Raw genomic sequence first — 27773 nt, 5'->3', positions numbered from 1 at the left:
AGTCAGCAGTACTTTACTAGTACTTTACTGGACATATCATGCTGTTTCTATGATGATACAGGATCTGGTAGTGATTCCTGAAATCATTTAACTCATCTAGCTTTTTTATTTAACATTTTGGATTGTAATGATCATGAAATGTGGATGCTTTCTGCTTGGTGAATTACATTGTACTTGTGTTTGCTTTGCTGTTGGATTCATGACATTCCTCAATTTCTTTATTACATTGTTCTCGACAGTTTAAGAAAGTGTTTTCAAGTGTGAGTAGAAATATACCATATACACCTACAATTACTTGGATTCACCTTGAGGACAGATCATGTGTACCTGTGGAATGGCTCAAAAGGAAAACTTTCCCTCTTTTTTTTTTTTTAATCTCGAGATTTGCATGCTTAAGTTGTGAGAGAATTATTGTTTTTCTCTCTGAGTCTTACAACAATATCCTGACAAAGGGAATAGACTTTGGTTGTAGGATCTCCTGCTTATAGAGCTCTATCATCCAGATTTTCTTATGTGATCATATTGTGTTCGTCAGACGGGAACCGTACAATACAGAGATATATCTGTTGTTTGTTATTGGAAACTTTTAATCTGGAGAAAATTACAGTTTTGCCATTCCATTTGTACATAATCCTTGTCCCCACAGTTTTCCATATGGGAAATTCACAGTCCTCACTGACAGGGGTATATTATGCTTTCCTGCAAAGTATATACAATTGTAGACATACAAATAGAAGAGGAAATGTATGCAATTGAGTCACTCGCGAGTTTTTCCAGATGCTTAAATTATTCAGCAATTGTAGCACAGCATGTACAGGTAGATGAGTGTATTGTACAGGAGGAGTGGTGTGGCGGGTCACATTAATTTGCATGTACATTTTGGCAGCCCTATGAAAGGTGAACACCCCAAGACTTATTCCTCTGATGTAAATGACTCCCCAACAAAATGGGTTTCACACACAAGATCTTTGAGAGAAGAACCGCACAGGGGCTCTGCCCTATAAACACAGAAATCATTTGACTGACTGCACAAGGCAGTGGTAAGGTTTGTAACCCTTCTTGCAGAGCATCATGGGAGGAATGAATTGAAAATGGAAAGACAAACATATGAATGACTATTAAAGAAAAAGATGATGTATGTAATGTGTTAATCACAGCACTTTTGTGGTAAGGCAATCTTCTCACAAATGTAAATGTATTGTGCATTGGCAACGTTATGAATATGAATATGATTATGAATATGGTGAGGAAATGGTAAGATATTAATGAGCGTGCACAAGCACTTGCACACACTCACACACTGCATAAAGGCAGTTCCATAAAGGCAGGCAAAAATGGCGTATGTGCTCAAATTTTTTTAAAATTTGCTTGTGAATGGCACCATGTAGTGGCCAAACACAAGCATCGCCCCCATCCACTGGTAGCCATGTGGATAGGTGAATGCTGACTTCATGTGCACCACGTTTATGTGTATGACATACAAAACGTATGTATCCCTCAGCAAACTGAACTATTAACATACTTTTAGGAAAGTAGCCTGCAGTCATTATTCAAGTGAAAATATATGTACATCCAGCACAAGAGGGGAGTATTTACAAATGTACTTATATCACATTCTGCACCATTCAACACTTCAAAAAGACTTTTAATATACATTAGTTATACACCAACCCTTCACCATAGTTGTGGTGTGACATGGTAAGACATTTACTAGCTGAATAAAGTTTAAAGGTGTAAATACTGTGACATAACATTTAGATAGATTTACCAGGTAGTCACTGTTTCTTGAATTTTGTATCTTCTCAGCAAATCTTTTTAGTCATACAGCACGTGTGTCTGGCTGGTTTATCAGGTACTGATAATGGAAAAAAAAACAGGAAAAACATCGGAAATCATCTTGACCATTTCATGTGACTCCGTTGCAAGTTTCTCATCTCTGACATCCATCATGTGACCTTTATTTGTTTGGTCCTGAATCCTTTTAATCTCTCTTTTTGTATGAACACATTAAACAACCAAGAAGTAAGAGTTTTTTCCATGTACCGAGACTGCCATGTGAAGAAATATCTTAGTTGGGCATTGTGGAGGAATTCATCAAATTAATGGAATTTTGCAGTTCTGGGCCCTGTTTTATGAAGAGTTGTAATTGATTATATAGTTGATTATTATGATAAGTCTATGGCAGCCTGTGTAGTAAGGAAGTTTATAATTGATTATATCTTGTGATAAAACGGGGTCTGTGATTGGTCAATTCTAACCCTATTGCTAACACTGCTTTCTTTTCCCACCATAGATGGAGGATACCAATAACCAGCTCAACAGCAGGATATCAACTCTCATCACTGAGAAGGATGAGACCAATATGAAGCTGAAGAAGGCTCTGGATGGTATGAAAGTTTGCAGTGAAAAATGTATTCTATTTATATTTGATTGAATGCGGAAATAAATCAAATCAAATCAAATAAAAAAATCCATCCCTTGGCTTGTAGATTCACTAGTCACCTGTTCCTCCCGCAATGTGTCTTGAGCCTTCAATGCCCCCATATGAGATTCTTTTTGCCATCAACAAAGAACGTCCGTTGGTAACTCACCTGTGTGAAAGCAGTCAGACAGGACACGTTTTCCCCTTTCCAAGGTCAACTGCATGTGGCATCAAATAGTGCAAAGTATTGGATGGATGTTAGGTATTGCTTTCTCTGATGGGCTTGCAAACTGTTTTGTTATACCCAAGAAGGACACCTAAATGGGATCATTAAAGGTCAGAATGTATTGAGCTCAGCGTTGATTGCCACGTACATCTTCATGTGAGTTTTAATGAATAGCAAAACAAAGGCACTACTACATTGGATAAAGGTAAATGAGAAAAAATGCAGGCATTATACTTAAACGCATCAAGTGTGTTCGTGTTGTTCTGCTGGGCACACCTTCCTTCAATCGTGTGCGTTCGTGTCGTTCTGCCGGGCACACAATGATATTGATAGAAGAAACTCTCAGATCTTTTGAATCTTAGTCATTTTTCTGGGCAGCATAACACAAATGAACATGGATTTAGGTTACAAATGCAGACAGTCTTGTCAACTTGGGCCTCATTTCGTAAAAGATGTCAGAAGAGCAACTCTTGCTGGAATGACAACTTCCAATAGCAACAGTCAATCAGGAAGCTGGATTCTTGTCATTACTATGACAGTTGCCATTCCAGCAAGAGTTGCTATCATATCAACTTTTGTGAAATGGAGCCCTGGTATGCTAGGTTTTCTGTAAGGCATAATGTTAGCCTTGACAAAAAAGGTTGTCATATTTTGAATTTTTTTGTATTCTCTGTATTTTACCCCCTATAACCAGAAGCCCTCTGGAATGTTCAGATTTGTGTTGAGTTTTGCTGAATTTTGCAGTTCATCTCAAGTACAGTGTATCATATCCACACCAATTCTTCTGAACAGAAAGTTGCATTATTTCAAGCTGCCACTTTTCCATCTTACTTTTGTCATAAAGTCTGTATTTTTAGTAAATTTAAGACAGGACTACAATGTCAGTAAGTTGTTTAACAGAAATTACAGATTACATCTCTTCTCATGGGATACAGAAACCATTCAAGAAGACACCTATTTCTTTTCCTGTCTTTCCTTATGCGTACAACCATACCCATTACTCATTATCTGGGGGGCATTTCATGAAGTGCTTTGTCTGACAAACTTGTCGAACAAATTTTCTCTCAACCAATCAATGCAAGGATTTTAGTAGCTTATAGAAGACTGTCAGAAAAAATATCTGACAAAACGCCTCATGAAATGCCCCCCCCCCACCCCACCGATGACCACTGTCCATTGTCTGTTGTCAATTACCCATTACCCCAACCCATTGCCCATTACCTGTAACCCATTACCCATTGCCCATTGCCCCTATTAAACCAATGCCTATTGCCCATTACCAATTCCTAATAAATGCCCCATCTCTCAACCAATTTCCCTGTCTTCCTCCCATCAGACCTGGAGTCTGCGAAGCAGGACAATGATGCCATCGAGGAGCTGAAGAAGCAGCACCAGAAGCAGCTGGGCGAGGAGAAGCTGAAGAAGGAGCAGGCGGTCAGCAAGCTGGCCGAGATCTTGAACCGCAAGGACATCAACCCGCCCAAGGGGAAGAAGGTCAGCCAGGCCCAGCTGCGGCAGAAGGAGAAGGAGTGTCGCAAGCTGCAGCAGGAGCTGAACCAGGAGAAGGAGAAGTACAGCCAGATGGTCACACGCTCCACCACAGAGAAAGCCGAGCTGTCCATGGTGAGTGGTAGTAGCCAGGGATCACGGGCAGGGAGCTACATAAGCACTTGCCCGATTGCCCGGGGCAGGTGAAAATGAAATGAGGGCAAGTATTTTTAAACAATGAGAACAAATGCCTGATTTTGGCAAGCAAAAAATTTGAAGCCACCTTTTTTTTTCACTTATCCCCCCCCCCCCCCCAACAAACCCACAAAGGCAACCATACAAAAGCCTAAAGATAATTGCTGCGTAGTGATGCAACACACTTTATACATATACATAATGTATATGTATCTCATTGCAGCAACTTTGTAGCACTTATGTGAAGAAGCTCCAATGCAATGCAGTGGCAACACGTGATCAGACCAAGTTTGTTACTTAATCAATATGTGCTGTTTATTCAAATGATTGTGTTTTGTTAGCCATTGATTTACACATCATTTCCTATATTATTTCCTTATATTTTGGACTTTTCCAGAATTTTGGGCAAGTAAAATTAATATTCAGGCAAGTGTTTTGCAGCAATTTGAAAATCTGCTTGCCCGACCGGGCAAATGGTAAAATGAAGTTATGTAGCATCCTAACGGGGTCAAGTGGTTGTGGTATATGGGGTAGTAGTGGTGGTGACAAAAATGGCAGTAACTAATGTGATGACTGCGATGGTGGTGATGCTGAGAAGAAAGATGGCAATGGCTTCAAATATTGTTGCCAATGGTTACAAGTCACACGACTGTTTAATCCTTCTTCAATCTCTCTGCTGTCCCTCCCTTTGTCCTGCAGCTATACCAAGAGGAATACACGAGGCACCAAGAGCTGCGGCTAGAGCTAGACAGCAGGGACAGTGAGATCGAGCAGCTCCAGCAGCAGATCAAGAACCTGACTGCCATGGTTGCCGCTGATACTGCCAGCATCACCAGCAGCGGGGAGGCAGAAAACGGTGATGGTAAGCATGAAGTGTTCTACCTACCTACTACAGAATTGGGAAAGACTTCAGGAATAAAAGTTGTATGAATATGATCTAAATTATCTTACACTTTTTCATCTCAGAATACTCCACTACTACTCGTTAGCCTGGCAAGTCGCGGCAGCCAGACAAGTATCTTGTTAGACCCTTTTGATGCATTGTAAGCAAATTTCAAATGGTGGAAGATGAATATTGAGCCTGTCTGAGGACGGTTTTAGCTTTTAATTCCCTCAATGTGCCTTCTTGACCACTGTCTCTCATTCTTTCTTTCCCTCCTTCAGGTGGAAGACTAGAGGGCTGGCTGTCGTTGCCGGGTAAGAACCTCCGTCGCCATGGCTGGAAGAAGCACTACGTGGAGGTGAGCTCCAAGAAGATTCTCTTCTACGAGTCTGAAGAAGACAAGCAGCACAAGAAGCCATACTTGGTCCTGGACATCGAGTGAGTTCTTGTCTTCCATATTTTCATTTACCCTCAAGATGCTCCCAAGAATATTGAGAGATTAAAGAAAATCATAATAATGATAAAATATATAATGATGATAGCATAATGGTGAATGATGATGCTGGTGACAACAATGACAAGAATGATAGTGATGTTAACAGCAACATTCCTGAGTAAAACTTATCACATAAATGTTGCGTCATCTAGTTTGTTTCTTTGCTTTTTTTCCTGGTAATCTTGAATAAGTCTAATTGATGCTAGTGAGATATTCTGTTTTTATAGTAATACACTTGTACATGTAATTTTCCCAGTTTTATTTGTGAACATTCTCATATTACAGCAGTTGGTTTGTGTATGTTTTACTTTTGCTCCCTTCCTTCCATTGTTTCATGTTTTTACATACATGAAATGAAAGTAGCTATTCTTGATAAAATATTTGATAAATAAAGGAAATAGGAATTGTATACAATGTACTTGATTAGTAAACAATGGCAAAAATGGCAAAATTCTTGACAAAATGAAAATGACAAATTTGGTATAGTACTAGATGATTTGAAAATAACACTTTTTGGCAAAGTGCTTGCTGAAGTGAAAATAACAAATTTTGATGAAAATATGTGATAGAACAGAAATGACAATTCGCCCCCAAATGTGTGATGATACTCTTATAACATCCTTTTCCGCATTCAGTAAACTCTTTCACGTGCGAGCTGTGACGCAGGGTGACGTCATCCGTGCCGAGGCCCGTGACATTCCGCGAATCTTCCAGCTCCTTTATGCTGGCGAGGGCGAGAACCGAAGAGGCCTCTCAGAAGACATCCAGGAAAATCCACCAGAGGTCAGATCCACCTACCGTATTTCTCATCTTTTTGTCTCATTACAGCATGTAGTTTATTTTTGTTTGTGTATGATTTGGTGGTGGCATTAAGGGACCAAATTCTTTTAACAGGTGTACATGTATTCTATACTTGAACCAATTTGTGCATTTCTGAATTCCCAATTGATGAGTCATTGTATACATTTCTAGAGATGTAGTGCTAATTGAAACACCCCACCGAAAATGCAGGAAATTAGTACTTATGAATGTATTACCTTTCTGTACACAATATTAGCATTTGCTGTGCTGGAATGAAATTGGAGGAAAAAGCAAGCCTGTATTTTTGATAGATCAATTCATGTATTTGTTTAAACTTTGAACAGGACAAAGTACATTGTATGCAGAACATTTTGTATGTTAGAGATTGATAATTTTATACAATGTCAACATTTTTTGTATAAATCAACTTCAGATAAACACAGTTCTTGAAGTCAGATTTCCTTTCTTTTTATGTGGACTTGGACTTGCATATGAAAGCTCTGCAACTCCCCCCTCCCCTCCCCCTGAAAAAAGACAAAAGACAAAAAAAGACAAAAAGAAAGAACAAAGTGTGTTCAAGAAAAGGAGAGACTTGAATGTACAATTTGCAACAGTACAGAGTTTCATGTTTGCTTTGTAAAGAGATGTGTTTTCGAGGCAGATTGTAATTCATTGATGTTAGTAATTTGTCTTAGATTATTTATATTATTTATTTCCTGTGTTTATGTTAATTACAGGGCAAGGATGAGGAAGGTATCATTGTTCATAAGAACCACAAATTCACCGTGGTACACTACCACATGCCAACAACATGTGAGGCTTGCGGCAAGAATCTCTTCCATCTGGTTAAGCCGCCCCCAGCGTTAGAGTGCAAGCGTAAGTCAGAGGAAATGGCAGTCTCTTGTTTTTTCAGAGCGTGCAATTACTCCACTTGTGCTGACTTGCAGCTTTTTCTCTTTCTATTGAAGCCAAGTTTCATGAGCATGCAACATTGTGTTGTGTTGTGTAATTATGGTCATTTCTGAGGTAGGTAGGTGCAAAAGAGGCATCACATGTACAGAGTCAACAAAACTCTGGACAGAATGTGAGTTGAATGTGATTTCTCTTGCCACCAGTGCATTGATGTTAGTGCTTTAATGTGTACATGAGACTCACACTGTAAAGTGACCACCAGTGAGTAGAAATGCAGTGGCAATCCACTGAAATTTGTGTTGAGAAATGTAAGTGGTACTGCCAACTCCCAATTATGCATGCCACAACAAAAGTGTCATGCTGAGTAGAAATTTTAGTGAGATACTACTTTGATCTATTCAGCTATTTATTTCAATGTTGCACGAGCAAAAATGGTCAAGGCTTGATATCACCTGATAAAACTGAATTCCTTTTCTCTCAGAGCAGATGACAAAAGTTTCAAGAGACAGAAATTTCAGATTTTATGGTAACACCTAGACAACAAGCTGTTTATGGAGAGATTATTAAGCAGAAGGGTGAAGGTTGAGGTTTGAGTTTTACATATTTCATTTGTAGAAACAAACAAACCAATGAAAACTCGCACCTCAACCTGTTAGCTGTAATTCATTTCTTATTGAGTAATGCACATATTGCAACTATCTTTGCATATCATATTGTAGGACTAACATATCTTGATTTTCTGGAAATATTGTGTACAGTCCAGTGATGAAGTGGGCAGAGAAGTTGGCCCTGGAGTTAGCAGTTGAGGTACATGACATGTATTTGAAGATATTAGAGTGTGATGTATCGTTTTGTTATGTTGACCTCCTATGCAGTGTGTCATCTCAAGGTCCACAAAGAACATCACGATAAGCATGAGGAGTTTTGTCCACCATGTAAAGGTAAGAAAATCTCTGTATATCTTGTTTTGATTTCATCAAAGATGAATGGATAAATCACATTCTATTATTGTTGGTGTTAGAAATGTGAACTTGAGGTTTTTGTCTGCATGCAAAGTGAATACTAGGTATAATAGACTGACTGGGTTGTGACAAGAAAAAAAAGGAGTTTTGTCATCAAGGATATGAAAGTTGAATAAAGATACATCACTACATTTGTGTGAAGAAATGTATTCATGCATTGATGTTACTTATAGTTATTATTATTTTTATTTTTTTGTCATATGTGTTTGGCAAATATTTCATTTTTGTCTCAATTGCTCCCGGGAGTGTGCTTTTTTTTACTGTTACCTATGAAAGTTTACTGTTGAATTGAATGTGACTTTAATACCATGTTCAACCACCTGCTCTGTTCTTTACAACAATCCCCACTCTCTCCCCAAAGTCAACATTGATGCAGACACAGCAAAACACATGCTGCTCATGGCCACGTCAAAAGACGACCAGCAGAAATGGATCAGCCGTCTCGGCAAGCAGATCCAAGACAAGAGGGTCTCGTTACCACGGACACCATCCATGACCTCACCCAGGTAAATTAACCAATGAAAGTAAGCAGTCCCAACGCAAGTGATGCTAACACACATCAAGTAAAAGTAGGAGCCCTAACAAGCAAACTGTCAGTCCGTACCTTAAAAGATAATACAGCTAAAGGATGATGAGAATGAGCAGTTTGGATATTTGAGGTATATGTGATTGAATTTTTGAGAAAAATATACATTAGAATCCAAATCAGTGAAGATGGTATGACAGAATTGACAGTAAATGATATCAGTTATCAGTCTGATATTGATACTTGCTAAGTGTTGTGAAAAGGAGTTACATTTTAGATATGATAGATTTCTCTACAGGATTTTCATGGGGCATTGGGATGAAAACTATCTGATTTTATCTTTTCTTTTGAGAATATAAGAAAGTAACGGTATTAAACCAATTAGGATTAACGTATACCTTCTTGCTCTTCATCAAAACAAAAAACAAAAAAAGAAAGACAGAAATTTAAAAATTGTACAATTCCATGAAGGAAATTCTACTGTGACTTTGAGTTTGCCCAACATTTGGGCCCCATTTCATAAATTTTGCTATGATAGCAACTCTTGCTGCAATGGCAAGTGTCATGGTAACGACAAGAATCCAGCTTCCTGATTGGCTTTTGCTACAAGAAGTAACTGTTCTTGCAAGAGCTGCTATTTTAACATCTTATGCGAAATGGGATGTTGAAGGGTCTTGGCATCAGGATTAACAAAAAAGATGGTAATGATGGAGGTATTCTTCAAAGCTTGCGACAACAGATTACTGCTATGAGGCATCTCTTTACTATTCACATTGTGGTCACATTCATTCTGTGCAGAGTCCTTCAAGTAGAAATGGTTCACTTCTCATAGAAGGACTGGAGAACAGGAAGTGTTCAAACAAAAAATATCCCAAGTGTACTCTTAATATCTGACAAGACATTGTGGGCTGAAATGTGGCACAAGTTAGGTTGAAACCAAAAGCCATATATCCAGAAGTAAAGTGGGAAGTAGGGCTGGACTGTCTAATTTAGGCATATGCTTGCAGAAGCTAGTAGAAATCAACCCGTTCCATACTGAATTCTGAAATGCCCATAAACTTAATATGGCCTTCAGGTACAGAACGGGTTAAATAAAAAAAATAGTGGTAGAACTAATGCATAAATGTATGCAAGGCTAGATGATTTTATTCATTCAATTTTGGAGAAAACAAAGGAAGAAATTTTTGGAGTGTTACTGTAAACATAATCCTCTTAATTTGTATGTTTGGTGTTCTAAGGCCATCAGAAATGTCTAAATGGTATATAGGTGAATTCGTTCCTTTGATAGGTTGCTTTATTGGTAGTGTGTGCATGTATTAACTATATGGTGGTATGGTGACATATTACTTCTCTGTGAGTGGTAATATGATTTTCAAACAACACAGATATGATTTCAGTGTTGATAAGTGTATGGAAAATGTTCAAAATATATGTATTTTATCTGAGAGGGATTAATCCCATTGATTATTAAATCTTAGTCACATGGATGTGAATTTGACTCTCATTCTCATGAGATTTGTTTTCATCAAAGGACATAACTTGCACAATTACGACACATCACTTTATTATGAATGTAGAGTTTGCTGCAGACTTGATATGCTACGCCATTGATGGTCTCTTGATTTTGCAATGTTCTTTAATTTTTATACCTCTGTGTGAAAATTAGTGACCAGTGGCTGATACTCTTCACAACTGGCAGTTGATTTGTAATTCTTGAGACCAAATGATCTTCATCTGATTTCAAGACAGAATTATGTGTCAATCATATACCTTTGCTTATTGACTAATTAATTTCAGGCATGGTTTTTGATAACTTTCAATACTGAGCTTAATATAAGTTTGAGTTCACAAATACCTTTGCTAATTCACTTATTAATTTTAGGCATGGTTTTGATAACTTCCAGTATTGAGCTTTATAAGTTTTTGAGTTCTTTTGATTTACCTCTTACTCATCCCTGACTCCTAAGGAAATATTTTATTTGACTTTGCTTTCAAATTAATCTGCATGAGAGTTCAACTACAATTCTGGTTTTTGATCTGTAGATTCATAAGGACCATTACAACTGTGAAGGCATCTTCTCAGTTGATAGTAACTTTCATTTCAAATCCGTTTGCAGACTTCTTTTTTTTTGATTTTCAGAAACTTTGTCTAACACAAAATGCATGAAGGAATAACTCAGCAAGACTGATTGCTGAAAAGAAAGGAGTGTGTGTCTGCATGTGTAGTCAGAATGTAAAGGAGTGTTGACTGTGGCTTTTAGTTCCCTATCCCTTTCTTTCTTAACCCATCAAGGACAAGCTGTTTGCTATACCACACATTTCCGGTAGACACCTGCTCGAGTATAAGCGGGACTAGTCTTCAGCGGGTTAAATAGTGATTGTAAAAGATTCATAAGTTTGAAGGAAACAATATTTACTAGCTTGTGTGGATATTCTTCCATCAAAAAAAAAAGAAAGTTGTATAGTTACTGTAACAGTTACTTTCATGCAGTGCTTTTCAAAAGCATAATTAGCTAGATGTACTGTCATTGTAATCCTAAATGCAACTCAGCACTATTCCTTTCTTCTTCTCATTTTTTTTAATATTAAAGACAAAGACAATTACATCAAGAAATCCAGATTTACATATGACATCTGGATTTCTAGATTGGGATTATATGTGAATGTGTAATATGCTGGAGTAATGATTATTTCATAGGGGCAGAAACATTCTCCAAATGAGAAACACTTTTGAAAAAATGGAGGTAAGCATTTTTGCATGAGTAGTTTCATTTTGGTTTATTTTATTTTTCTTTGGGGAGGGGGAGTTGGAGTGACATTCTCTCAAATTTTAGGGAAGGTGATAAATCAAATTTTGTTCTCTCTCTCTCTCTCTGTCTCTGAGATTGACTGTTTCATGAAATGTGTCTTCCATACCAAAAGGCAAAAACTATATGATTCCTACTTTGAGTTTTTTTTTTTTCAATTGTGAAATCTCATTTCATAAATGTGGCTGATTCTGAAGAATAGATCAAGACTAGGTATGATCTTATTCACCTGTATAATGAAATAATCTCAACTCACTTACCAAAGTGAATGCTGTGATCTAGATGCGTGAATTCTTGTGCTGGTTTGTTAATCATACTTGCTTTTGCATTCTTCGTTTGGATGGATTTTGCTGTTACAGCGATAAGCATGAGTAGAAAGGTTCTGCTTTGTGCAGATACATCAATGTGACCGGAGAAACTTAAATATGCCTGACTTGATTTCTCGTTCTTCTGTGCAGCTCTTCACAGGCCACATAAGATGTGGGCCTCTTGCTCATCCTGTAGGACACGACTCCGTAAGGCTGCCTGACACAAATTTTTCTTTCATGTTTTTGCCTGACTGGAGGGGATGTAGATGAGAGGTCGGACTTTGATTGTTGTTGTTGATGGTCTGCATGTCCATCATTCAGAGTGGCCCCAGGAATTCATTGTCGGGTGTGGCATGCAAGCTGTCTGTGTAAATGGTGGCATGTTGACGGTTAGGTAACAATTCCGTAAAGAGCTGCTTCATTTTCTAACACATGGCTGCCAAGAATTAAGTGTCTGTGAGAATCCAAAAGTGATGAGGTCCACAAGTTTTGTGGATTCATTCATCAGTTTGAAGATGGGGTGTCGATTGAATTTAATTGGCTTGTCAGTTCTGCTCCACAGTTCTAAAATTCTTGTGTATTCAAAGTTTGCTGGTGTTGTCATAGACGAGTGTTTGGTGAGATGCTGTTTGGATTTCTAGTTTTTGGAGGCTGCTGTAATGTGAACATAACAAACATATATCCCTGATAGTCAGATTTAGCAAGTTTGTGACTGACACAATCCTCTTGTCTGTGTCTGTTACATGTGTATTCATAAAGCTCTGCTCAATTAGTGGTTATTAGTGGTCGTTTTTTATGCCTCCGCCACGAAGTGGTGCCGGAGGCATTATGTTTTCGGGTTGTCCGTCCGTCCGTCCGTCCGTCCGTCCGTCCTTCCGTCCGTCCGTAATGAATTTTGTGGACAAGGTAACTATCAAAACCTGTTGAGGTATCCTAATGAAACTTGGCATGTATGTGTATTAGGGGGTGAAGTTGTGCCTATCAACTTTTGGGTGCACATGCTCAAGGTCAAAGGTCAAGGTCAAATACATAAAATTTCACTATTTCCACCACATCTATTGAATGCCTGAAGATATTTTCTTGAAACTTAATGTATACATGTATTACCCAATTAAGGTTCTCTGGTGAAAGTTTGGGTCATGAGGTCAAAGGTCAAAGGTCAAAAGGTCAGGGTCAAATACATAAAATTTCACTATTTCCACCATATCTATTGAATGCCTGAAGATATTCTCTTGAAACTTAGTGTATACATGTATTACCCAATTAAGATTCTCTGGTAAAAGTTTGGGTCATGAGGTCAAAGGTCAAAAGGTCAAGTAAAAATATTAAAACTTTTTTTTTCTCCATACCTTGGAAAATTGTTCAAGGTATCTTCATGGAACATAGTATATACATATACTGACTGGAAGTGATTATCTAGAGAATGTAGGGTTCATGAGGTCAAAGGTCAGGGGTCAAAGGTCAAGTGCAACACTTCAAAATTTTACTATTTCCCTCCTATCATGCAATGCCAGCAGGGTTATTTTTTTTTACACTTGGTGTATACATGCATACATGTGTAACCTATTAGAAATTCTCTGGAAAGTTTTTTTTTTTCTTCTTTTTTTTGCCTCAAAGGTCAAAAGGTCAAAGATCAAGTGAAAGTGCTGAACTAACTTTTTCCTCCATATCTTGGAAGTGGCTCAAGTTATCTTGAAACTTAGTACATATTATGCATGTTCTACCTGAAAGTGATTATCTTATGAATTTTAGGGTCGAGGGCCAGATGAAAATGGTAACAATTTACTATTCAATTCAGAAATTGCACTTTTTCTCCACACCTGTACCTTGAAAATTACTCAATGCCTAAATGTATGAATGGGTCAAAGTCGAGTTAAAGTCCTTAAATCCCTAGTTACATGCTCTCCTATTCATCCAATTAAACCTAGGTCAAGGAAGGTGAACATTCAACACATTTGTGACAAACTTGTCATTTCAATATTTTGCCAATTTTGTGAAAATGTAATCACACATTGTCCACATGTACTATCTAGACCTATTGGGAAAATCATGCATTATGGCGGAGGCATACCAGTCGCCAAAGCGACATTTCTAGTTTGATAGTTTGCAGTCCATGCATGGTTTTAGAGTTTGTTCTAGTTGGTATTTGATGTGTTGATCAGAAAGGATGAAAACTGACGATAGCTACAAGATGTCATAAGATGAGGCAACGTAAAGAAGGCTTAATTAGCTCCTTTGATGATTCAGCTGAGTTGATGTATGTACAGTCCAGCAAAAATGTGGTGTAATGAAAGAGGCAGTATATAGCTGGCTACCTCAAAATCTCCATTACAATGTGTAAGTGTTTATGTGTGTGGCAGATCATGAGGCATCTTATAAGATTTTTGAGCTGATCAAAATTATGAACATTCCACAGGTCAGTATTCTGCTCTGATGAGCCTGTTGGAATGTGACTAGGACAGGCCCGTATTGTCCCCTGGTATTAAAACCACCTGTGTTTGAAACAGGGACGGTTCTTGGTTTTGCATCTCTCCTCAATTGACTGCTTCCCGAATTACTGTGAAATTTCTTCACAGAGATTATCCGTAACCATCTCGAGGCTTGCCCAAGATTCACTGGAGATTCTCCTGTCTGTGCAGAGTTTAATAAGTGTGTGCATCGTGCTCAGTGTTGAGAAAAACAAATGAAATACACTAGCCAACTGTGAGAGATCCAAACCACGAATGGCCATGAATACATTTTTTTTCCTCTCTCTCTCTTTGTTTTGTCTCTCAAAGCTGTGAAGATTTTCTTAGAATATTAGAGAGCCAGAGTAAAAGAGAAAGAATTTCCATTTGCGATGTGATGGTCTGACAAACAAAAAGGATGAATGAAAGCTTGTTTCTCTATCACACACAATTCTTATTTAGCCCAGAGGATTGAAAAGGATCTCCATACTCTTCTGTTCATGCTTGTATTATGACTGCTACAAGTCAACAGAGAGTCCTTGTGTATTTCCACTCTTTGGTATCAGTGAATGACATCAAAGCCATGACAAGTAAACTTGACATACTCGTACATGCAGGGGGAAGAAAAAAATAAAATGAGAAGATGAAAGTGTTCTATTTTGTTGTTTTTTTACTCTGAGCTTCGAAAGACAAGAGTTTAGTTGCTATTTTACCTGATGTAAATTAACTCCTTATGAAATTTGTTATGATGCCCCCTCCCATATCTCCAAATTCAAGTGTACATACATGTGTACTTGATACAATATGTATGTACAAGTAGGGGACATATCACAGTGATAATGCAATGTGATAAACAATGACTGTATGATTTGAGGGAGTTACAACATATGACCAAATGTGTAGCTCTCCTGATTGTAAATCCACTAATTTGTTTGATGGCGAGAACTTAGCATGTGGCATTATATGATGTTTTGTGTGATGTCTTTGGTAGTAAGTGAGTGAGCATGGTTTTCACCTACCGGTATTTGTCATAGGCAAACATTTGTCATCTGTCAAATACATTGTGTTCTCATTTTGTTCAGTGACTCAATTTGCTTCTAAGAAGTCTTGCATTACAGTGTGTATGACTTCATCGTAGTTCATAAACACGTAACCTTCAGTACTAACACAAACATGTACACCTAACCCACCTTTTTCTTTCTGTGTGTGTGTGTATTACACTATTACATACTAACACTAACAGGACTACAATGAGAAACTTAACTACCATAGTAGCGTGCTCTAACATTCCCTCATATCTCTGTCACCTACACCGTAGGGCATACGTAGAATCAAAATCATTCATATAACATAGCCATTTTTTTTTTGTATAAGGACAGGAAATGGAAGGTGAGGGTCTATGTGTTTAACCTCAACTTAACCCCCATCCACCCCAAACTTGTGAAATTTGCAGTGTTATTCTACCTCCTCACGAGCGTGAACGATCGTACAAAAAACGAGAGGCCTTTTCGTCTTCGAGCAAGCGCTACCAGGGCGGAGTCCATGCTAAGCAGGGTTCTTTCACAGGCCGCGACGAAAGTAGGTCATGCCACCTCGTCTGCACTTATCCTTGCAGGAGATCGCTGCGAGGAGATTTGCAAGCCTCAAATTTTCGTTCGAGTTTTTGTTTTCTTTTCACTATTGATTTCCACACTTGCATGAAGTTTTTGTTTATTCTCATACTTTGCTTGTTTTTGTTTATCCTTTCAGTTTGTTTTTATTGTTATTTTCACCATTCCCACCAAGCTATATTTTACCAGGTTTCTTTCTCTTTGATACTGGTCAAGACAACCTTAATTTTTCTTTCCATTATCAGTGCAAAACATCTCTTAAAACTAGCATTTAATGAGTGGCCTTTTCTATCAAGTTTTTATTCGATTGCAATCTCATATCTACTCAAAATCAGGCGTTTGCGGAGTGTACTTATTTTTTCAGCAAATAGAATGAAATGTGATTTTGAATTGATTCATTTTTCCACCAGCCCAGCTACCATGGCATTATTTTGTCATATCTTTAATTATAAGTATACAAGGTTTACCCTCTTTCACTTTTAACTAGCGACAAAGATTGCATAAAGATTGTCAATGATCACGAAAAGAAATTTCTACAAAAGGTGAAATCTAGACTGTACTAGCAGCTTCTTTGTTTATGTTTTAAAAGCATACAATATTTGTTTAAGATGGCTGTTATATAGAGTTGTGGTAGGAGCATTAAACAAGCACATTTTGTGTTAAAGGACAAATTCACCTTCATACACATGTCAGTTGAGTGAATGCAGTAATATTAGTAGAACACATCAAAGAAAGTTGGAGGAAAATCAGTCTTTTCAAAAGTTATGAAGTTTATGTACAGTCACTGCTGGATGAGAAGACTACTGCAGTTTGTGATGTCACATGTGTAGAACGATATAAAGAAATATAAAGAAAATTCAACATATTTTCACTTTTCTTGCACAGAACCCTTGACTTGCCTCTTTCAGAAGGCAGGGGGAATGATATTACTCTTAAAGGGGGAGTACAGTATTGGTGGAGATGAGAATTGGGCTTTTAGATTTTTGCGAGATACCAAGAAAACACTTATGATATAGTACAGAGCATACCATTTTAAGAGGAATTCAAAGTTTATTTGATAAACGTCGCGTTTGGAATGACCGAAACATCCAAAAACAAAGTAAAACAAAGTGATCGTAATGAAGTGTGGGTCCCACACTTTATTAGAATCGCTCTTTTTTGGATATCTCAGCCATTTCAAAACCAATTTTCATCAAATAAACATTAAATTCCTCATAGAATTACATGCCCTTTCATATTTCATGGGAGGTTTGTCATTATCTCACCAAATAATGTTAGAAACCTAAAATTAGGTCTCAACCAAAACTATACGATCCCTTTAACATGTGTCAGTGACAAGTCAAGGAAATGCGCTCTTTTTTCACAAAATAAAATTTTGTGAAATTCTCTTTTTATTTTCCTTACAGTGTATATCGTTGTACACATGTGACGTCGTACACTGTAGTAGTCTTCTCATCCAGCAGTGACTGCACAGATACTTTAAAAATTAATAGTTTTTGAATGGATTGTCTGATTTTCCCTAGACTTTTACTGATGTGTTCTACTAATATTGCAGCATTCACTCAATCCACATGTATATGAAGGTAGACTTGTCCTTTACACAATTGTTACAATTTGGATTTTTTTTTTTTAACATTAAAAAAAAAAAAAGACTGAACTGGGCATGCAGCAAATTGTGGCAATATTGGACTTTCATCACAAACTTGTGTGCAAAAATGTTACACAGTTTTCTCTCTAAACATTGCACTGCACATTGCTTGCCTGCTCATGGATTCTATTCTGTGTAACCATGAAAAATCAAAGATGGACGGAGAAAATATTTCCCTTTTGCACCTTTGATTTGCACTTTTTTTTTTCATATGACTGAATTCTTGCTGACATATTTGGATCGGGTTGATCACATGATAGTCCTCAATTCATTGTTTGATGTTGTGGTGTGATAAAACTTTCATATAAGTTACTAGCAGGAGAATATCTAATTACCATAGATGCTGTAAAGTTTGGAGATGATTTAATCTGTTGTTGTTTGGCTCCAAATGCTTACAGTGTCTAGCTGTGAAACTTCAAAAGTAAAATGCTAAATGTGTCGTAAAAGATCTATGGACAGATAGTAAAAGACAATAAACATATATTCATTATTTCAAAAGGTTAAGAGGATAAACTGAAGTTTATGATGCTTCATAAATAGTTCATATGAAGAAAGACATTCTAAAAGTTGCAAACTCACAGTCATTAGGGTTGAGGGTGCTAATGAAATAAAGTTGCAGGAAACTTGATGGCCCTTCTTTCCCATGTGCTATTTGTCTTTTCTCTCTTTCTGTACGTGTGCATCCACATATAGGTTTGGTCTAATCAAGTTTGTGCATTATTTGTATTTTTTTTTTTTTTTGTGCCTAATTTCGTTCATGGCGTCCGTGTTGTGTTGACACAGTCATTTTACCATGATTCTCATCAGTCATGTCAGCTTTTCTTCATCTTTTTTTTTTCTTTGTTTGTGCCTGTGTTCACCATTGTGTAATGCACACATGTATGCCTTCACTAACACTACACACATGTATGCATGATTCTTGTCTTAGATGTCCTTGGTTTATTTTTGTGTAACAGATTGATTGTGATTATCTTGTCCAGTTGTTAAAGCCTTTGTCATATGTATGTCATATATGTATTTCTCACCTGTCAGTGATAAAACAAGAGAGGAGGAGAAGGAGGAGAGACAGACAGACAGACAGACAGAACGAATGAGAGAGAAAGAGAAAATTATGGAAGAGAGAAAAGAGAGAGGGAGAAACGTTCTTATATCTCTTGAAGAGATACATTGTAACATGTATTGTGCAAATCCGTTATTCCTACTACCCGTTAGCTTTTCACAATACAGCTGATTGTAATCACCTTCTGATTAGGGCCAGTGCTGGCCATTCTGGGAATTCTATTGTCCTAGTTGTAAACAGGTCAGAATAATTCCTTGTGTGTTAAACAATTGGATGGTTCAATAACAGACCGCAGGGGCTTCACACTCGTGTTAGTCAAAATATCCTAAAGTAGCAGATCCTGCATGAAAATGAATGTTTTTACTTCATTTATCTATATCTGTTATTTCCGCCCCCTCTTGCCCCGCCCCTTTTCACTGTGCCACCATGTTTTCTCTACAGAGGCACCAACCAGCCTACGCGCCGCCAAAGCCAACCTGCGAGACCCCTCTCCTCCTCAAGCATGAACCGTGGAAGGTAGCCACACCCGGTGGATGGAAATCACTCCGACCTTTGACCCCCGACCCAACCTTCTTCCAGGCACCTTATTGCACACATGACCTTTGGACCACAGCTCCAGCAAACTCGTGTGGGACCAGTGACGCAGACTTTATCAGACAGTGGCATTTTTTCTTCTTTTCTTTTCTTTTTGTCTGAAATACACATCCTCATCAACATGGCCATGAGACCATTATGGGCTCATGAACTTTGTCGTCATGGTGATTACACAGTTTATCATTACGGAAGTTTTGTGAGCCCTGATTGTGCCTACATTATGTGTTGCTCTGTGAGACAAGCCTTTTGCAAGTTCCTGGGTCATTGTTTTTTTAGCGATGTGAAAGCTTGTGAGGATGAGCCAAGAAATTGCATATGTCAAAAGCACACATAGGGACTGATGCGCTGAAGTTACTCAAAGCATAATGATTATGGCAATTGAAAATGATAAAAACAAACAAAAGAAACAAATCCATATATGCCTACATTTTATTAGGGCACAATATTTTGTCTTTCCTGTATTAGCTGTTTGAAGTGCAGAGGGGCACAAGAGGGTGGACATTGTTCAAACAAACACCCATTAACTCTCTGTTCAGTCAAGTGGTGCATGTAACTGAGAGTTGTGCATGACTAGTGATCTAATATATTTCTTCTCTTTGATGCATGAATTGGACTGAACATACTTCTCTTTTTTTCTGGGGTGAGGTAGAATGGTAGATAGATTTCATCTAGAGTTGGATATAGCAAAGATGGGTGTTGTGTATGGACAAATGCAATTGAGGTTTTGATAATACTAACCTCTAGAAAGGCAACCTCATGTGTATCACCTTTGTAGTTCTTGCTAATACACCCTTCTATTATTCCTTCGTGGTATATATGTACATTGTTCACATGTAGACTTGAGGCCTATTTGTATGTATTCTATCCTTTTTCATAGAGGAATTATTTTGTCGCCATGGCAACTCTATCTTGTCTGTTCTCTTTCTTCTCTTGTGAGGTGAGGTGCTGTCCCTGACTATTTCCTTATTTCTTTCCCCACTTGCATTTGTTCATATACTGTGTAGATTGTAAGGTCTTGTTAGCCTCATTAATAGAATATGAATCTTGCATTGTCAAATCTGCTTTCTGCTATTTTTTATTTCTTTTTCCTTTTTTTCGGTGTGTGTGTGTATGTATCATGAGGAAAGCATGTCCGTGATTTCTTGCACATAATGTTGATGTCTGATGGTGTTTTTTGAATCATTACAACCAGTACTGTGAGAGGAGTGGAGGCCAAGGTTGAGGGCGCTATCCAAACTGTACTACAAACGGTTTATACCAATAATCACCTTTGATAATGTGTCGAAAGTTCTTCAGTTTTGCCATGATGAGAATGTGCTGTCTATTGTTGATAAATGACAAACAGGATGGTTATATCAATGTATTCTCAGAAGTCAGCAAGTTTTGATGTTTCCTTCTTCATTTCCCTTTACGACTGAGATCTTCCTGCGACCAGGGTAGAATTTTGAAGTCGCAGATGCAAATCAAGAATAATTTGACAACTGACTGAAATTATACTGGGTTGTTTTGTGTGTTTTTTTTTTATATTTGTGTGTTTGTTTTTTTTTTTAAGGTAGTTTAGACAATAAGAACGTTGCATGTGGCAACCATTAACATGGGCAATTTTCGGAGTTAACACCCAAGGTATTTTAATGTGGTGACTGATGTAACAGAAAGCCATGTGTTTTTGAAACCAAGGCCCTTTGTTCACTGAATTATGAAATGTCTTACTGTGGCCACTCCATGATCTTCTTGAAACTGCTTATAAGTTGCAAATTTTCTCGCTTTTTCTAAAATGATCTAGCTGTTCTCACATACAATGTACATCCTCAAGGTGGGTTTCAGTGCTGTGAAGTCATGAAATCATTTTTGGATAATACAGATTCTAATGACTCTTTTTCCTTTTTTTTCAGAAATGTTAATGTAAACAGATTTTTCTTCTCACACAGTGAGAGTCTTGTGCTCATGCATTTTCTTCCGTCATAACTTTTTGATGATCCTCCTTGCATGTTTACATCAGTGTCTTTCATGTAATTTAGAAGATTAAAAGAAACAATGGCACTTGATTTCATAGGAAATCATGTTCAATATGTAGAGAGGCATAGTCTTTTGTATGGATGAGGAGTTTGTTTTTTTCTTGAATGTCTCAGTGATAATGTGAATTACCGTTTATATTAGGGAAAGCAAAGCATAATGATCTTTGGAGAAGTAGAATTGAGTTGGTATACAAGGTTGCAGTAAAGACCACAGATGCTTAACATATCTGTGAAGCATGGAAAGAAGGGTATATGCATTCCCCCTCCCCCCCCCCATATTTTTCTGCCATCTTGAGTAATGCTGTCACAAGTTGGCCAGATAAATCAAAGATATGTGAAAGAGCTCTAGTTTACAATTAAGCTAAATCTCTTTGGAGTCATACTGAGCCCCCAATTCTAAGAAAATAACAGTTATGCTTCATCCTAAAGGATCTGATTAGGAGCCTTTTGGCATCAAAATACTGACTGAGACATCAGGTATGCAGGAGCCAGGAGAGTCAGAGGAAAATCTCAGAAGGATGAGGAAGATCCCAAACAAAAATTTCATTGTATTTAATTCCAAGAGGATACAATACAAAGAAAGAGGAACAGGAATGTAAGATGACAAAAGTTGAATTACATAAAACTTGAAAAAAAAAAGTATTTCTGTTACAGTGCAAAGTAAGATAAAAATGGAAAATATCAAATTGCAACAAAGGTGCAGCAACATCTTAGAAATTCTACCCTGGACAGCATCCAGACTTTTTCAGAAAATTGAAGAGACTAAAGATATTTCCGATACGTGATTTGCATGTCTGACTGACTGATATCTCAACCTTTACTTTTGAGAATTTCTTCCTACAGTAATCTCATTTCCTTTTTTAATGCTATATCAAGCAAATGTATTGTTTAATTTTATCAATATAGAAATTGGTCAGTCCTCTTGACTTTAGAGATATTCAAATTTCTCTTCCTCCAACTATAAAGGTATTTGGCCAGTGATGTGTAATTAGTGTGTGCATGTCGATGGGAGCTTAATTGTGATCATCGATGTAAATATATGTTACCGTCAATATATATATATTTATATATAATTATGTAAATATATATATATATGTATGTGTGTGTGTGTGTATGTGGACATTGAATCAACCACAGCAGAAGTTTCCTTCTGTTTTGTGTTTGATTTCTACCAAAGATCAGATAAAAAGAATGTGCAGAATTTTAGTTTTCCTTTTCTGTTGCTACTATTTATTACTTAGCACTGCCCCCCTTTTTTTTATTTCATGTCTTAGCAACACTATTGAAGACAGGCACTAAACCTGCATTGAGAGATAAAATGTATACAGTTCAGATTGCTTTATTATAACTTTAGCTTTCATCACATATTTTCAAGCACCTCAGTTGAATTTAGTCCAAACTGTGAGCTACCAAAGCCATGATTCGCTTATTGATGTTATCTGAAAAATGCTTTAAATTCAAACTTATGCCAATAATTACACAAAAAGGAAAAATGTCACCACCAGAGAGAAAGTGCTTCCATTATGTGTGAATCTAATAATTATGCGTATACATAGATAGTACTGTTTTGATATGTATATATAGGCAAATATGTTGTTGGTGATTTTGTTGTCCTGGGTGGTGCAGCAATGTATAGTTGAAATATAAATCATAGGTATGATAGATTCAAATCAGTTGTGAGAGTAGATAACACAGGGCCTGGGAACTTGTTATTTTTGAGTGGAGTTCAAAGGGATGCTAGGTTGTGTACTTACAACACATCAAATTTGATATTAATTCATTGATCTCTCAATGATCTGCATTTGTGCATGTACAATGTGTCTGGCTCTCAAGCTGTACAATGTATAATATGGCAACTCCAGTGGTACGGTATGTGTCTACTGTATACACCATACATTTAGCAAGTCAAAATTTTCGCGAATCAGGACTTCCCGACAATTTCACAAGTGGTTAAATTCGCGAGTGGTTAAATTTGCGATTGTGGAGTACTATACTGAACAGAGAAATGTATATGTATGTGTCACATTCATATCGGGATCAGAGTCGATATTTTCACATTTCTTGAAATTTCCGAATAGCACTTGACTCGCAAAATTCGCGAAAATAAAAACCTCGCAAAATGTTCGGCATATACAGTACATATGTGACAGAACACACAGGGTTTGGTTGTTTTATTACTGTGTGTCCTTGAAGCATGTGCTGTAGCGATGTCACACCCAGGACTTCACATTAGCTGGTGCGCGTTGGCCCAGGGCCACGAATAGTTGATATCAGGCCATCAAACTTCCCAAGAGGTTGTCTTTCAGTGGCTGGATTGGATGACTAAGATTCTAAACAGATTGTTGTGTTTCACTTTATTTCGGGCCACCACATTTATTTTGGGTGCCACCTAAATTTCAGATTTTAAGAAAAGAAAATGGTTAGTGTCAAGCCCTGTCATATGAATGGTGTAAAGAACACACAGGGTTGGTCGTCTGGCTGTGTGTTATTGAAGCATCTTTGTGTAAAGTGATGTCACATGAATAGTGTAAAGATCCATGCTTTCACATTTCAGACTTGTGGGACTTATGTAGGAAGACACACGGTATAGAAAGTAAAGGTGTCATTTTCATTGGTGTTCAGTGTCACTGGAAGTGTAAAAGTAAACAGTGAAGTGTAGCATATATCAGGTCTTTACACTATGCAAAGTTTGGGTGACCAGACCTTGGTGTTACACAGGTGTCAAAATATCATTCCGAGGGAGTGTACGGTGTCAAGATTACCATATCACCCAAAGGGGCATGACATATGGATCAGATTGTGGTCTTACCAAATTGCCATTATATTAACATTAAAAAAGGTTTGTAAGAACTAGGTTCTTATGCTGTGTTGCAACTGAAATTGTATTCCCAAGTTTAGTAAGCAGAATGTTTATCCGTTTCTTTCAGAGGTACATTGTAGATGGAAAGGGAGTGTTGTGGACATCTTGTATGTGTAAGTGGGAAGGAAATCAGCCAGTGTCATCAACAGAGCTACATGTAGGTTTTGGTCCTCTCTCAGTGGTAAAGAGTTTAGGATTAGATTGATTATCTAATCAGGCATGTAGTCTGCTGAGGTGTTTTGACAACATAGAAGTAAATTCACTTTTTATGGGAAGATCTTGCAAAAAGTCCCAAGTGAATTCCTGTTCAAACATTCATTTTTCCATTAGTAACTGGAAATATTTTGAGAGCAACTATTGAAGAGGACGTGCAAACCAAATTATCTTGAAGCTGTGAAATGCTACACTGATGTGTGTGTTCCTATCCATTCTCATTTTCTCTTCAAACACATACACAGTATTAATATGCCCTTCCTCTATTTTACACCAGTACAGAGAATGGTTGATGTTTTGTGTGAAAAAAAGAGAAAAATATTACCATCTAATTATGCTAATGGTGTATTGTTGGTCTGTATAGTAGTCTAATCAAACTCTCTGAATTCATTTCTTTCTGTCTCACCAAAGTGCCTGGTAATGACTCTGGATTTTGTGTTAATATTATTTTTTTTTTTCAGATTTCATTTTATTTTGTGGTGGTCCCAAAATGTAAGAGTTGATTTCTGTGTGCATGTGGTGAAATTCTTGTGAGAATTTCCAAAGTTGCCTGGTGTGGGAAAAGTGTATGGTTTTTCTTTACTGTAAGAGGGGGGAGAAATAGTAGCAAGTGAAATTATCAGCAGGTATATTTTACGGTGAAAGGATGAGGTTGGGGGTTACCCCATTCACCTTTTATTTCTGTGCATTATGTTAATGCAATGCTGTGTTTCTCACAACTTGACAATTAACATACAAACCAGTGTTCTACATATAGGATCATAAAATCTATTAAGTTTAACTGCTGTTGGCATTGCATAGAATCTGCATTTTGTTTACTGTTCAGGATTAATTCTTGAATCAAGTTGGTTATTACAATTTTAACCCTCCATTAATTTGTAAAAGGTCATATTGTACTTGTACACTGTATTTGTACTCACATGTGTTACCCTGATACCAAAACCCTTGTTAGCATGGAGACCGTCAGTACCATGTTATTTATTGTGTTAACCAGTGTCATTGCTCATGATTGTGTATGAAAGGCCAACATGGTCTGATATTATTGTATCTTCAAGCTCCATTTGCATAGAGCACATGATTATGAGGTGTAATCTATACAGTTTTTCCTCATGTTTTTCTTTCATTTTTATACATATTTATATGATATAATACATGCATCCATTGCTGGATTGTTATATTTCAAGTGTAAGATAACTGCTTTGAGAAAGTATGAAGTTATTGTGATTCATGTGTAAAGTATTATGCTTTTTTTTTTCATAAAATAACTTATGGAAGGAAAACAATGGTGTGAAGATATCAACAATTATTGATGAATTATTGTGGGAAGATTTGAAGATTGTGCAGTACATATACATGCTTCACATTCAAATCTAGAATATAATCCCTGTTTATATTATTTCTTCGATTAAAGGAAAACAACAGATGATTAGAGTTTGGTTGATTGCTTCTTTTTTCAGTACATTGAAAAGATGAAGGGATGGAGTTTTCTGGACTTCTATTTTCTCGCTTCATATTCTGACCAATAATATCTTGCCTTATTTGGTCAAATGAGGAGGGGAATTCCTCTTTTTTTTTTTGTTAAGTGATCTAAAGATCATAATTCTGTTACAATAATGGACGAATTCAAGTGAGAGACAGTATATAGCTATGTTATATATAGACATCTTATGTAGAATTTTCACAATAAAAGAGAAAATAGTTCATTCATGTTGGGATCACTTGTGTTTTTTAATGGATTGTCAGTTTTCTGCCTTGTACAGTTGACTCAGTGATTACATAACACTATCTCATTGATGACAAAAATAATTTCATATGCCCAACCTTGTCAGTATTTATTGCCTACTAATGGATCATTAGTAAATACAAAGTGTCATTACTCAGGTGTCATAATCTGGTAATAGTGATTATATTGATGGGAAAACATATAAAATAAGGTATAGTCATACATTACATTAATAGATGTAATAGATAATTATTATGTTATTATTATTACAATGTACAATATGCATTATTGTTATCATCATCATCATCATCATCATCATCGTCATCATTATCATCATTATGTGATAGAATAGAGATTTTACATTGAAACAAAATGTACATGAGGGTGTTAACCAGCCACAGAGTATTACTGTAAAAGTGGAAATTTTCGTGCATTTTGCACTACCAGAAAATAGCATTAAAATAAAAGCACGCGAATATCTTTGCATCATTGCATGCCATGTGGATTATGTTCCTGTTGGTTAATGTCCTGATTCCACGGAATTAAAAACACGCTAAATTTATCTTACCCGGCCGAGCGCGAAAATTACTCATTTATATTCTTTAAAATTTCTTTTATATTCTTTAGAATCTTTAATATTTAGAATTAGAATTTCCAGAGTCAGGTCAGACACATCAGATCTAGCAAACATGAATTAGAATATTTTGGTTATGCTGTCACCATGCTTTTCATATATTCTTATGACTATGCCTCAAAAGATAGTGGAATTTGTTGTTAAAGGGTTGTATATCTCTCTGTCCCACCCAGATCTCAATATTTTTACTGGAAAAAAAAAATCGGACATTCAGTGGATTTCTGTCTAATACTTGGCCCAGGTATGCTTTATAAAGTTATAGAAGTGCCAAATTTATTTTGTACACGTGAACTGTGGTTACAAACAACACTTTTAGCTGCAACATAAACTAGAAATGCACAAAACATGTACATTAGTTGGTAATATACATGTAGCTTGGTAGGAAAGGTAGAAATAGACCATTACGTCTGTTTACATGGAGTGATCATAGTTAAAGTGGGCATTGCATGATCATGCCCACAGTAAAAGGTCTTTTTTTTGTTGTTGTTGTTGTTGCTAAAAACTGTCATTACCAGTTATGACTTCTAGACAGAGTAGCAAGACCAAGAACTGGGTCGAAGGTCAAAAGTCACTGCACTTTGCAGAAATGTCATTTCCAGTATTAAAGAACTTCAGCTGGGAGTTCCTGCTGATGACTACAGTTGATAGAAAGGGTAGATGAATTACAGTTGTTTGCATGAACATGATGGTGGTCATAGGTCAAAAGTCAAGGTCAAAGTTCACTATACTGAGATTTATATATTTTTCAGTCATGATTTCAGTTAGGAATGTCCAGTGGTAATTTGGTACAATGAAACGATTAGAATGAAGAAACGATGCATTTCGTAAAGTGACAGGGGTAACAGGTCTAGGTTAAAGGTTACAAAAAGGAGAAAAAATAGTG

General features: G+C 37.0%; 1 protein-coding gene across 1 annotated transcript in view; it reads left to right on the top strand.

The window, feature by feature from the left end:
• Positions 1-20888, top strand: part of LOC139721621 (rho-associated protein kinase 2-like) — a 132412-nt gene extending 111524 nt beyond the window's left edge. Inside the window, exons 28-37 of the mRNA XM_071632956.1 lie at positions 2294-2387; positions 3985-4271; positions 5031-5193; positions 5496-5652; positions 6346-6493; positions 7249-7387; positions 8299-8364; positions 8807-8951; positions 15987-16111; positions 19293-20888. Of these exons, the coding sequence (XP_071489057.1) occupies positions 2294-2387; positions 3985-4271; positions 5031-5193; positions 5496-5652; positions 6346-6493; positions 7249-7387; positions 8299-8364; positions 8807-8951; positions 15987-16111; positions 19293-19357 (1389 nt within the window). The 3' untranslated portion in view covers positions 19358-20888. The remainder of the gene's footprint in view (positions 1-2293; positions 2388-3984; positions 4272-5030; positions 5194-5495; positions 5653-6345; positions 6494-7248; positions 7388-8298; positions 8365-8806; positions 8952-15986; positions 16112-19292) is intronic.
• Positions 20889-27773: the final 6885 nt, after the last annotated feature.

The sequence above is a fragment of the Diadema antillarum genome, unplaced genomic scaffold, assembly GCF_040938485.1.
Source record: "Diadema antillarum isolate AM-2024a unplaced genomic scaffold, OU_Dant_1.0 scf00000014, whole genome shotgun sequence".
NCBI lineage: Eukaryota > Metazoa > Echinodermata > Echinoidea > Diadematoida > Diadematidae > Diadema > Diadema antillarum.
The sequence above is the reverse complement of the archived record's forward strand: the minus strand, read 5'-3'. Positions and strand labels throughout refer to the sequence as shown.